Source organism: Bactrocera latifrons, unplaced genomic scaffold (assembly GCF_001853355.1).
Source record: "Bactrocera latifrons isolate USDA-ARS-PBARC rearing strain unplaced genomic scaffold, ASM185335v1 scaffold_10, whole genome shotgun sequence".
Taxonomy (NCBI): Eukaryota; Metazoa; Arthropoda; class Insecta; order Diptera; family Tephritidae; genus Bactrocera; species Bactrocera latifrons.
Window position 1 is genome coordinate 1,268,012 of NW_017534408.1, and position 13,795 is coordinate 1,281,806.

Consider the following 13,795-nt stretch of genomic DNA (forward strand, 5'->3'; position numbering starts at 1 on the left):
AAAAAAATTCTCACATTAAAATTTAGGATGAAAAAAAAAAAACAATACGTTTCTTTAATTGGAACACTATAATTAAAATCGATTAACAATGTTTAAAATTAGCTTTCATTTTCTAAAAATAACCAAAAATGAAGAGCTCAAAGTAGGCAAATGCGAAAAAATATAAATACTCCAAAATTACTATTTTTTTGTTTTAAAAAATATTTCTTTATTTTGCTATTTATGCGTTATTTGAAATTGTAGATTTTTAAAAAACTATTTTAATTAAGATTTACTGATTTACGAAAAAAAAAATGATTCAAGTATTAATATATTATTTGTAACCATGGTTTGGGATTACACGCGTTTCGCGGCTTCAAAACTTTTTTTGTCTTACTTAATTCTATGACATTACTAGAATATGGCCCTAAATACTCAAGTTGATCCTAATAATAGTTGTTAAGATACAATCTTGAAAAGCTGTGTGCTCGAGATCAGCTGGGCTAAGAGCGCCGTCTTTAAACGAGTTTTTCTCGAAACTGCGTTTTTTGAAGTCTTTTGGCAAGATTTCTCGAGAACTGCTAAGCCTATCTTCACGAAATTTTACACAGGTCTTTGCGATACAATTCTTAAACACTTGGAAGGAATTTTTCAAAATAATAATTGAAAAAAAAATGTCGCGAAATTTTAAATTTTTTTAATATCCGTCAAAAGACTTATTTTCAGTTTTTCCTTCCTCCAAATTCTAAGTTAAGGTTTTAACTAAAACACGTATTTTTCACTTTACATGATCCCATAAGGAGTTAATTTTACGCAGATTTTCGAGACACAATTTTCAAATTCTTCAATGAAGGATATTTTCAATTTCAACTATTAAAACAAAAAAATAAATGAAAATAAGGTCGAGGAGTTTTCAGCAAAATTTGCACTTGTTTGTAAATATATCTTTCATAAATGTGAATATCACATTTTGTTCGTCCAATACGGTCTTACTTAAAACACGTGCTTTTTCTTTGTTTCTTCAGAGGATCCTACATGAAATTCTGTCGCCAACGCGGAGTCGCCTTTTTTCGTAGGAACCCCACAAAATCTTTATAAAATAGATAACTTTGAAATATAAAAAGTTGCCATAAAATATTTAATTTTTTATTATTAAAAAAAAATGTTTACTCGAAAAAATCCGTGTAACCCTTTATCCCCCACTCTCGAAAAAAAGTTAAAAATAAAAATTAAAACATTAAACACTCCACTGCTGTCATTATATGTGCTTTCAGTCCAATCCACCCAGCCCCAGCAAACATTTTTCAAATTTAAATTTACATAACTATATGGTAAATATACATACATACATATGTGTTAATGTTGGAGTATGCAAATATCTGAGCGCAAGCATTTTTTTCAGGTTATGAGTACACATGCAGACATACTGTTGTATGTGTGCCTATGTTGCAAGAAAACTGCTTGCAATTTCATTATGGATTCTGGTCAACTGTTAGAAACTGACTGCAGCGCCAACAAACCTGCTCGATAATGAACTCTTTCAGGGCCACCACACAACCATTTGGCACGTTTGCCTTTGGTGAAAATCAAAGAAAAAAATATGAAATATTTATTGTACTGAAATGAGCCTTGAAGCTGGTTCGAAGGTTGTTTTAGAGTAAGATTTTACAACGTTGCATTTACAAAGAGCCTTTGAAGAGCCTTTCGTGAGATTTTTGACGCTGTTTAATAATTCTATTTAATAAAAAATAGTAATTTACTTATATTTTGGCATTTACCGTGAAATTAAGTTATTTAGTTTTATTTTATTTTTTAATTTGAAATGATCTTTTATTGGTTGTCAATAATTGAAAATAAGAGCTTTTTAAATTTTATATATTTGATTGCAAAAAAACAGCTGCTTGTAAGCAACATTTATTTCAAGCTATGAAATAATAACAATAAATATTCAAAATGAAGTATCTGGAAAGAAAGAAAATGAAATGCATTTCTTCTCAACGATCGTTTGTAATATTTACACATTAATTTCCGCTCCGTTTTCACATAATTCTTCTTATCCATTAAAATATAATTCCAATCAGTTGCAGCTTTTTTAAGCTTTTTGTCCTCTTATTGTACTAGTAGTGGTATTTCTCTTGTTTTGAGCTCGTAATTTCCTACTCTTCAGCAGTTTTATGTTTGATTAATTATTACTGGAAAAGTATGCGTTACACAATTAAATTATTCTTGATATGCAAAACAGCTGTTTCGAAAGCAGCACAAAAGCGTGCTCAGCCGCTAACTACAAACATATCTATGTATGTCCGACTTCGTTTGGAACTAGTAATAAGTATTTATTAAAGAAAGCTTAATGCAATAGCCACTCAACCTAATTCCATTGTCATATACATAACAACTTTTTATTTATAAAACGATTTCAATGGCCGTTCTCCAATCTGAAGTAGATAGCATTGATTATTTCAAAAGCATACTCGAGTACAAAATATGTACATAAATATATAGAATGTCAACAGAATTATGTCGAACATTCAAGTAATAATCGCAAGGAAATAGTTACAAGATAATTGTAAACACTTCAGGGGAAAAGTTATACTCGTTACACTATGAAGTTGTATAGTCAATAATTAGAAGAAGTACGTGGAAAGTTTCTATTTGTTTGTAAATTATTTTTGGATTTGATTTTTTCGATTTACCAGACAGTCAACATGTCTGAGAGGCCGGCAGAAATTGCGATCTTAAATATTCAAGTACATTATGCACGTTATATTGTTTTTATAACGATGCTAAATGTCGGGTACTTATTCTAGAACAGGTAGACTAAACAATTTTTCAAAGCGAAAAAAAAAAAAAAATCATAGTTGGCTGGAACACCTTCGAAAAGGAAGGAAAAATAATAAAAATTACAAGAAAATGCAATAAGAGGTTGGGAAGAAGCAGCTAAGAGGAGAATTTTTGAAGGGTTAAAACGTGATTTATGTATTTCGATTTCTGGCAAAACCATCCAGCCTCCTTTTTGCATAAAATTCAAATATAGGTAATAAAAAAATTTGTACTACCACTTTCTTCAGATAACCTCAAAATCTATGTCAAAAATTCAAATAACTAAGTTTTTTATATATTTATAAATTATAATACTTAGAAAGTTTGTTGTTTAGGACAAAACAAAACAAAAAATTAAATTATTATTCCAAAGTAATTTCGTTTTAATTGTCACAACAAGAGAAATCCTTTAATATTTACTTAAAGTTTTAATATCAAATACTACCTCACTCCATTTTACGTTTCACGTTACGTCGATACTAACTCCCCCTTGAAATATTCAATCAAAATGCAACACTGTTAATTTGTATAGCGAATTAGCGCACAGCAATACCGCAATAATATTGTTTGTTACGAAAAAAAATTCAAAAACGAACATGTAAATCAGCTGATAGATTATATTGGCACCGAGAACAAAGATCGCTGTTGGTATAAAAACGCTTACCATTGTTATAATGGAACTGATTGCGGAACAAAAACTAAAACCGAACAGATCGTGGAAGGGTGCAACAGCAACAACATTAATTTAAACAGGTAACACAAAACAAAGGTGCTCCAAAAAATTGAAGAGACATAGTTGAAATGGTAGTCTCGCAATAATTATATCTATAAATGTGTAATGAAAATATTAAAGTGGTCTTAAGTTTTTGTGGAAGACGCAGTTTATTTAAGTGAATTTTTATACATATAAATGTACTAATTGATCTGCGCAAATATTTCTGATAATGCGCTAATTTGGTCTGCTGACTGTGGGCAAAGCATAGTACGTGACAAAAGCGCCTTTCTCCTTTATTCTTAGGTGAATGTACACATATACATAGGAATATTTGTGTTCGTTTCATTTGCAATGCTAAATATTGCTTTTATTTTAAAGGGAAATATTCATTCATTATCATTTTAAAGCTGAAAAGTTATTTAGATATGAATTTGCATACATTTCATAGCGTGTATGTATTTACATGCATATGTTGATTCAAATGTGTTTTGTTGCTGTAAACCTCAGTCTGATTTGATAAGCCTAAACAAATAAAAATATTGTGATTCCTAACATGGAAGTTGTATGTTATACGCATTTCACACATAAATATTTTTCCATATAATGTGTAAATGTACTTATATAATTTTATTGTTCATTTGCGACATGCATACGATTTAATCTGTTGCAGGCACGGAAACAGTAAAAGCATCGTTGGATAATTCCAGAAATAGACTACAACATGGCGAAAGCAATCACCAGTGTATTTACATTTCTGCTAGCAACATTTATGATGTTCAATTATTGTGCAGCATATTCGGCGCTTGAAGATGCACGTATAATTGCCGAATATAAACGTTATTTACGTAAAACCAATCATGCTGCAGTTGCCCGCAGTTTGGTGCATAAAACTAATTGGGCATCAGTGGGTAGCATATCCACAAATGATAAAATTGCAGACTATCCTATGGTGAACATAATATCGGTGGATGACAGCGCTGTGGATGGCACGTCTACAGGGCGCATACATTTTTTGTTAACTGATTTGGATTTTACTGGACCTGATTGGAAGCATATTAATAAAGTTACCTTTCTCTTCTCCGATGATCAAACTTTGAATTGCAAAAACCATGGACTTGATCCAATGGAGCCGACATGCCCACGTACCATAATTAGCGGAAAGGTTAAAGAGGTAAATTTAAATAAATTTAGTTGCTTCTATGAATTACTAATAGAAAATATATCGCTTATTCGATAGTTGGACAAAAATGATAAGAATTACAACGATTGGTTGCAGGCATTCACAGTTCGCCATCCAGCTGCGAAGTATTGGATTAAAGGTAAAATATTGCAAGCACTTTCTTCGAATATTAAATACATATATAAACAATACTGATATCATTTTTTACCCAACATATTAATATTGATGTTATATTACTTTCTTTGTGTATATTTTCATTGTGTAGCTCATAGTTTCTACTTATGCGAATTGGAAATAGAAAATATTTTTGTATTGGACTTCTATGGTGGTCCTCACAATGTCGCTCTAAACGATTATTATAATGCGAAACCGAACTAATTCATGCCGGTTAGTGATAAAAGTCAACAACTGAGATATAAATAGATGTTCAACATTACACATTTGGTGCTTCGTAATTAAATATAGGCCTACATCTTGTATTTTGTGTTAATAGAAACAGAACATGTGTGTAACATATATTTTATAAACTGTTATTTTACTATCCACATTATCAGCTTAAAAAGCATTTTTAAATATTTTTAACTTACAGTGAGACTGTTTTATAATAAAGCGATATATACAAAATTTATATGTATCTGTAAGTTTATTTTAATTTTTATGATATATTAATGAAAGAATATCATATATTGTATATGCATACGTAAGTATGTACATGTGTACATCAATGTGTTTGATATGTGCACGAAATTAGTTATCTTATGTAGACTTTGCGCAAGGAGAATTGAGAACCAGTACATTTAAATACTGACATATACATACATACAAATGCACATACACAGCGGTAGTGATAGCTCTATATAAATTCTTTTTTTTTTATTTTTATACATTTCGACATTAGATATTGAATATAACTTGTCGAATTGGTATTAAAAAAAGTTAAATTATAAAGCATTAAAATTGTGCTGTGGTGTTATTATAGAATGTCAAAACGCTACAATGTCAAAATGCAACTCTACTGTCAAAATACCAGTTCACTGTCACTTTGAGTCATTTTTTTGACACACGCAATTGATTGAGTTGTGTCAAAAAGCCAATTTCTTTCAATTGGTCATTTTCGTGTGACAAACAAAATGAGCAGATATAGTTTGTAAGTAAATAAAAATAACTGATAACAATGATAAAATAATAAATAAACCACTCTTCAGCTTACAAAGGTCAACAAACGGTGCGGCAACAACGGGGAAAAGATTTCGCAGGCTCGAAAAAGTTTGGACACACGATGAACAAAAAATACTCATAGATTATATAGCATCAAGGCCAGCTATATGGGACCCCGATTCTGATTCGTATAGAAATCGCGAAATCAGAAAGAAAATTTGGGCAGAAATCGCCGAGGTTACAAAGCACAGTGTAAATGACGCGAAAAACTATTGGAACAATTTGCGTTCGAGATTTAATGTAAGTACAAGCATATAGAAGGCTTGTCAGTTTTGTATCTGTAAAGTGACTTTGTATCTACAGACCGAGCGACGGAAGGCAGTGCTGTATGAAAAAAAGCATCTTGGCAACAAATATGAATCGGGTTATGAATTTTATTTAGGAATGCAGTTTTTAACAAAAATCGAACCCAGACGAACGGCGCACAGTGCGGAGGATGTGGTAGGTTATTATTTTTGGTTTATTTTTTTTCGTTTTCATATAATAAATGTTGGTTTGAAGTGGTAAATATTAAATAAATTTTCTTAATTTTCCCAGCATATCCAAATGAATGACTACATATCGCTTGAAAGTCATTCACAAGATGAAAGCGATGTAGAATCTATACCCAGTTTGCTAGAACCCAAATATGAAACTAGTAATAATGATTTTTCTGATTCCAACATAAAAGAGATATTTGTCAATGACACTTTAAATCAGCAAATGCCAACTGGCAATAAATATTCTTCCGCAGAAAAGTTTGTGCACCCAAATGATCATAACTTAGACAATTTTACGATGGATCCGTTGAAAGCAGATGAATTGCCGGCCAGAAATAAGCGCAAAGTGCATTTGGGCAATAATCATGAAGTACCAGTGCGTAGAAAGTGGAAGCAAGTCTTCTCTGAGTTCATATTGTGTGAACTAGAGCGATACGAGTACAGTGACGCGCAAAGGTAACAAATATTTAAAWACATGTATGTATGTATTCATATTTAAACGTTTTTAATTTTTCTATATAGACTGAAAGCTGAACTGACGTCGGCCTGCTTGAACTTTCAACCACAACACCCGCAAATTAATGATTATTAATGCAACTATTTGGAAATTAAACTGATTACTATTAAGTAACATAAGAAGGGTAATGAGTCTACGCATTAAATATATATAATTAAAAGAATAAATGATTCTTATAGAATTAAAATTTGTACTTTTCAAATGAAATGCTTGTGTATTCAAGGAAGTATAACAGTAACTAAATTCACTGGAATTACTATTAATTAATAGGATTATGTGAGATATACATACTCGTATGTATATATGAAAGCCATTTCTCGTTTCGTATACGGAAGGTAGAACTAGATTAGTGGGTATGATAATGAAATATTATGAAATTATATATTTAAACTAAGCATTTACTATTTGTATTAATAGTAAAATAAAATTAAAAATCATATATTTACATATATAATCAAATGAAAAGAATGTACTGATTTTTGCGCGATTGCTATCTATACATGAGCGCCATTGTATCGCTGATTTTCTACCCTCATTCCTTACGACGGCCGCCTGAAATGTGTCAGTGAACCGATTATGCAATAATAACCTAAAAATGTTGGATAAATGGTCGACACAAGGTAGGCAGGGGCAAAAATTTAAAAATCTTTCAGAACTGAGAAAAAAAATTCTCTCAAACAAGAAAAATCTTAACTTCGGTTACATCGAAATGCAAAGAGATGGTTTGAGTCATGCGGATACTCCTTACACATTGCACGCAGGACCTTTATTTCGTATAACAGGGTCAATTCTAGATATGTAGGACGTGCATAACGCAGCGATTTTCACGACTGCCAGCTCCCCCGTTGGTCCGACCCCTTCGAAATAGTACGTCTATTGAGACGTCGACGACCTTGGACAATCCTTACCATCCCAATGGGGATTGCATAACCGTAACAACAACAGCAACAGCCGAAATGAAGCCCCGTTATCCGATATAGGTGGTTCCGACAAGCGAGCAGCTTCTTGGGGAGAAAAGTACGGTTTTAAAAATTCAGATCGCTATCTGGTTTAGGGTTTAAAAATTTATTAGCCGTTATTTGTGTAAACACTACAGTTTGGTATAGTTTTATGGAGTTAAACTTGTTAAAAGTGTCATACCATAAGAGACATAGCCATTTGTATATACATATGTATGTATGTATGTATGTGTATTGTATGTGCAATTACAATTACTTAATCAGCCTTTATCAGTAAAGTCGACCATGTCAAACTAAGGGACAACCCATAACAACATATGTATGCAGGTGATTTTGCTTTGCTGTAGTATACAGTGTGTCTAAGAAGTGAACTCTAAAATTAATTTTAATTAAGCATATAATAATTTTAAAATTAATTAAATTTTGGACAAGCAGCTGTCAGACTGCCATTCGAAATTGAAATAAAAGGGATAGCAAGTTAACGTTTTTTCTTATTTATCACCCATTGGAAACTACTAAGGCATTTAAATTTCAAGCTAGAGAAACGGCTACTGTATAAAGTATAGAAGTTCAACTTACGGCGCTGTAATTTTTCGCATTCACTGTATGCGGAAAGGAAAAAACCCCAACTGTTATTGTTAAATTCTTAGAAATAGCCACCCATCATACATATGCACATATAGTACATGTGCATGTATGTATGTATAATCAGCAGTATAATGATGCAGATTAATAAAGATGGTGATGCAGCCACACCGCATACACATTGTCTCAGTTCAATAAATATATAGGTATGTACACAGAAACATATCGAAATATAGTGAACGCTTACTATATAAACGGAGGGTTTTCACATTCGACATTACAAGTCACTCCTATCGCCATGTTGCAAGCAATCACAATCATTAGCGGCCTACTCATCGCACTGCTCGCAGTTGATAGCTGTGCAGGATATTCAGCGCACGGACGTCAGCCGTCAGGCTTGTCTGATGCTGCGCTGGCACGTCGCCTGGTGCATCAAGCCAACTGGGCTGCAGTGGGCAGCATATCCACCCATGAGAAAATCATCGACTTTCCAATGGTCAATATAATGGCGGTAGACGATAGCGCTCTGAATGGCTCCTCAACCGGACACATACGCTTCTTCTTGCTGAATCTAGACTTCACTGGACGCGATACGCAGCAAAAGAACAAGGTCACCTTCTTCTTTACCGACGATCAAAATGGCGCTTGTCAAAGACGTGGCGTCGATCCCATGGAACCGGCATGCCCACGCGTTATGGTTAGCGGTAGCGTGAAAAAGGTAGGTTTTGTTGTTGTGAGTGAGTGTGGCGATTGCGTAATTAATTTTTATTTTATTTATTTTTTTTCAAAAATAATGCAGTTGGATACAGCAGACCCCACCTACAATGACCAGCTGCAAGCATTCTATAATCGCCATAAGAATGCTGAGAAATGGGCGGCGCACAGTAAGTGAAAATTCAATAATATATAATATAAAATTCTTAGAGTGGTATTTAATTATACCAGTTTTTTGCTTTTATACCACTTGTCTTTTCGTTTCGCTACTCCGCACAGTTTGGCGAAACGAAGACGGCTGCATATATTCGCACGAACTGAAAATATACTCGTAAAGTTATGCTTGAAATGAATTACCTTATATTATATTATTTAGTAACGGAAAGTCACAAATTGTCAGTAGCAATCAGTCAAAGAACAATTATTGTACAGCTCTTTTAATTGATGGGTTTTATTTCATTATTCTTCTTCTCTTTGCAGGTCATAACTTCGATTTTAGCGAATTGGAAATTGAAAATATTTTCATTGTCGCCTACCAGGGCGGTCCACGTGTCATTCCCGCCGAGGATTATTATAACGCCACTATTTGAAATGTTCCGCAATAAATGTATTATGAAAGTAACTTTGGTTTAAATAATGTATAAAAAATCCTAAAAAAAGAACTCGAAAAGAGCTATGGGTTTTATTTCTTTTGGAATTAAATATATTTTCAAAAACTTTCAATTGCATAGTACTTCTTTCAAACTAACTACAAATCAATACCAACTGACTTACATATGTTTCATTTTTCGGCTTTGTTCTCAGCAAAAGTGTCTTAAAAATATGCTGAAGAAGTTTGAGACCTTCTTTTAAAGAACTAACCATATTTTTTTCACCATCCGAACTTTTTTCAAATTTTTTAAAGTGTCGATATTTTACAAAATTAGTGATTTCTTTGAGAGTTGTTACTGTAATTCACCAAAATAATATAATTTAAGAAGAGATACTTTTTTCAATAGCCTTTTTTTTGGCAGTATTGTTTGGAATTTCATCATGGAAAGACTTTTTATGAAAATTCTCGTTCTGTACAGAATGTGTTTCGCGCCCTCCGCTCAACTTTTGGTCAATATAAACGGCTTACTGAGTTTCAAGAGCTAAATTTTTCAGCGATGATGCCCATTTTTGGCTCAATGGTTGTATAAATAAGCAAAATTGGCGCATTTGGAACGAAGAGCAACTGGAAGAGGTGCATGAGCAACATTTTCATCCAGAAAATACAACGGTTTGGTGTGGTTTGTGGACTGTTGTAATCATCGTTCCATATTTTTTCAAAAATTATGGTAGTGAGAATGCCATGACGGCGCGATAACGTCTACTTAATGACTGAAATTAAAGTTTGTGATCCCGGCGATTTTTGGTTTCAATAAGATGACGCCACTACCAATGAATTTATTGAATTGTCTGTGAGCAGATAATTTCTAAAGTCTATGCGGACAATCCCGTTTCGATTCAGGTCTTGGAACAACACAATACCCGTGTCAATAGGCACCTTTCAGTCGAAATGCTCGAACGAGTCATCGAAAATTGTACACAACGAATGGACCATATGACACGTGGCTACGGCCAGCATTTGAAAGAGATAATCCTCAAAATATAAATGCCAAAGAATGTTCTGTCGAGTGATAACAAATATTTCCCATTAGATTTGAAGTTTCTGTGTTTTTTCTTTAAGTAGGAAACCTCGAAACATAATTTGGAGCTGATTATTGTTATATTTTCGAAGCACTTAAAACTAATTCCATTCCCATAAGGCTTGCTAATAACTAACGTGTTAACCCAGTATGACTCTTTCAATTTTTATTGGAAGGAATATTTTAGCTGTGGCAACAGATACTAAGATTTTATGTTGTTGCCTCACTAATTGATACCTTTGCCTTCTTCATTCTTATGCGGCAGCAAAGGTCAGCCGCAGGTAGCAATAGTTAACCAAACTAGTTTGAACAGGTCATTGACTATTACCTAATTTTTTCAAATTTGAGTTTTCCAATTTCAGTTCTTAGTCAAACACGAAGGGAGACAGTTGGTGGGAATATAGTTCAAAGCATTGATGAACGGTTTTTATTCTTGCAACAACTTCTGATTGGAGATGTGGCAATTTTTTGTAGCTTGTTTGTTTTCTTTAAGCATAGCTTTAGGCCTAAGTCGCGCAGCAATTGTTGAGGATTCAAAACATTTTCAACAATTTAAGGTAAGGAAAATCTTAAAAGAAGAAAATACTATTACCGACAAAGCTGAACTTGAAGACAATTCTCTGACATTTGTTGCGATAAAAACTCGTATCTCTTTCGCTCTATATTGTAACTCTCTTGGTCACTAACGCCCCATCACAACGAATATCTTTTCAGCTGGTTTATAATAAACACTACGCTTCGGATGCCGAAGAGCGTAAACGTGAGCGTATATTTCTGAAGCATTTCGCATTTATCGAGGAACACAATCTGAACTTTACGAAAGGACTCACCAGCTTTGAGCTGGGAATAAATGAGTATGCGGATGTCAGTGAGGAGGAGTTTGCGAGCACTATGAGTGGCAGCGATGAGATTTATGAGTAATTAACTTTTCCCTTAAGTAATTCACATATAAAAAACTATCTTTAACGTCCATCTTGTAGTTTGCCAAGTGTATTGAAACAAGGCGCCACTTTTATACCACCAGCGAACATCGAATTGCCCGATTCGGTGGATTGGCGTGAATTGGGCGCGGTCACTGAGGTCAAAAAGCAAGGTATTGCGAGTTTATTCTTTACACCAAATCTTATGTGCCGATGTTTATAAATTTATTCACATTTTCGTTACCTAAAGGTCGCTGCGGTTCCTGTTGGGCTTTTGCCACCACTGGCGCGCTGGAGGGTCAACATTTTCGCAAAACTTCGAAGCTTGTATCGCTCTCGGAGCAGAATCTGTTAGACTGTACCATCACATATGGAAATAAAGGCTGTAATGGTGGCAATAAAGAGCGCAGTTTCCTCTATATACGCGACAATGGTGGCATCAACGCGGCCGCTGTGTATCCTTATCGCGCTCAATTGCACGCGGAGTGTTTGTTCGACGCGTCTGCGATTGCGGCAAACAGCAAAGGTTTTGTCAAAATTACAACCGACGATGAAGTTGCTCTAAAGGCTGCTGTCGCCACAGTGGGACCAATTGCTGTTAAAGTCAATGCGAAATGCTTTCGCAAACAATTCTATAGGCAAGGCGTGTTCAACGACGGTCTTTGTGAGGAGCGTAAACCCAATCATGCTATGCTATTGGTAGGTTATGGCCGGGATAATACTACGAATACGGATTATTGGATATTGAAGAACTCGTGGGGTGTCAATTGGGGCATGAATGGTTACATAAATGTGCCACGACATGTTAACTATGGTGGTATTGCAATGCGTCCTAGTTATCCGTTGGTTTGAATATATAATACTTATATCACAATTATCATAAACTTTTGTGAAAATAAATATGTATTTCAAAAAAAGAAAAACGATCTGATTATAATTTGTGTTAAAGAGATGAAACAGCTTCTATACCGATAGGAACCACTTCTAAATCGATATATGAAAGGAAATTGAGGATAGCTGTATATGACTAATTGACTGGAGTGTCCGCCGAACGCTTTCTATTGATGGTAATGGCATTTTCTACCTCACTTTGAAAGAAATAAGATCCGATGCTGCAGCCTTACCACAATCCGCATTAAACAATGATAATAGAGAGGATACAATTGTGTTTCCTAACCACACGAAGATGCGTTCAGAGAACGTAATTTTCGTAATAATATTAGACAATTTTCAAGCTTTATACCAAACTGAAATGTGGCATAATGAAATGGCAAATCTTACTGAATACACTGGCAACATTTGACACAAATGCGTAAGCGAATGTGGCTGCCACGAGTTACATAAGATTATACCAAACGAGGTTTCAGATAAGGCGACTCCTTATTGAGCGACTTCTTCAAGCTACGACTGGAGAAAACAATTCGAGTTATAGAGCTGAATCGAGAAGGCTGCTGGCATATGACGATGATATTAATATCATTGGCCTCAACCCCCGCACCGTAAAGATCGAAAAAGATAGCAAATCAAATGGGTCTGGCAGTGAAAGTGGGGACATCCCAAATATCTCCTGTCATCAAACAAACAGTCGTCGCACTCGAGATTTGGCCCCTACATTACTGTTGACAGACATTTCTTTGATGTGGTAGATAATTTCGTCTAACTTGGAACCAGCATTAACACTAATAAGAACCTCAGCCTCGAAATCCAACGCAGAATAACTCTTGCGAACATGTCCAACTTCGAACTGAGTAATTAAAGTCATCTCTCGACGAAGAAAGACCAAAGCCTACAAAGTCACTTATCAACTCTGTACTTCCATTTGATATGGAGGTATGGGCGATGACATCTGATGAGTCGGCGTTACGAGTTTTCGAGAGAAAGGTTTTGCGTAAAATTAAACTTATAAAGTGCAAGTTAATCACAAAAGCGTTCTGTAACAGACAGTGATCAGGGTGACGAGTAGAGTTGAAATCCGGATGTCTGTCTGTCCGTCCGTCCGTGCAAGCTGTAACTTGAGTAAAAATTGAGATATCATGATG

The 13,795-nt window shown here is 34.3% G+C and overlaps 4 protein-coding genes across 5 annotated transcripts; all 4 read left to right on the forward strand.

Annotated features, from left to right (window-relative positions):
* Positions 1–3,447: 3,447 nt before the first annotated feature.
* Positions 3,448–5,322, forward strand: LOC108965810 (protein CREG1). The gene is made up of 4 exons (XM_018928462.1): positions 3,448–3,552; positions 4,185–4,685; positions 4,752–4,833; positions 4,960–5,322. Exons 2-4 carry the CDS (start codon positions 4,236–4,238, stop codon positions 5,070–5,072), a joined length of 645 nt encoding a protein of 214 aa, XP_018784007.1. The 5' UTR covers positions 3,448–3,552; positions 4,185–4,235; the 3' UTR covers positions 5,073–5,322.
* Positions 5,323–5,549: 227 nt separating this feature from the next.
* LOC108966082 lies at positions 5,550–7,254 on the forward strand. 2 transcript variants are annotated; one of them, XM_018928831.1, is made up of 6 exons: positions 5,550–5,841; positions 5,900–6,152; positions 6,216–6,353; positions 6,450–6,549; positions 6,646–6,847; positions 6,914–7,254. In XM_018928831.1, the coding sequence occupies exons 1-6, from the start codon at positions 5,825–5,827 to the stop codon at positions 6,981–6,983; spliced, it is 780 nt and encodes a 259-aa protein (XP_018784376.1). In that variant the 5' UTR covers positions 5,550–5,824; the 3' UTR covers positions 6,984–7,254. The 2 variants fall into 2 exon arrangements, with proteins under 2 accessions (XP_018784376.1, XP_018784367.1); XM_018928822.1 differs by having other exon boundaries at positions 5,555–5,841; positions 6,450–6,847.
* Positions 7,255–8,711: 1,457 nt separating this feature from the next.
* LOC108965982 (protein CREG1-like) lies at positions 8,712–9,836 on the forward strand. Its single transcript, XM_018928676.1, has 3 exons — positions 8,712–9,170; positions 9,252–9,336; positions 9,647–9,836. Exons 1-3 carry the CDS (start codon positions 8,751–8,753, stop codon positions 9,754–9,756), a joined length of 615 nt encoding a protein of 204 aa, XP_018784221.1. The 5' UTR covers positions 8,712–8,750; the 3' UTR covers positions 9,757–9,836.
* A 1,351-nt stretch (positions 9,837–11,187) lies between these two features.
* Positions 11,188–12,666, forward strand: LOC108965963 (cathepsin L1-like). The gene is made up of 4 exons (XM_018928652.1): positions 11,188–11,393; positions 11,551–11,753; positions 11,817–11,929; positions 12,007–12,666. Exons 1-4 carry the CDS (start codon positions 11,292–11,294, stop codon positions 12,606–12,608), a joined length of 1,020 nt encoding a protein of 339 aa, XP_018784197.1. The 5' UTR covers positions 11,188–11,291; the 3' UTR covers positions 12,609–12,666.
* The last annotated feature ends 1,129 nt before the right edge of the window (positions 12,667–13,795 follow it).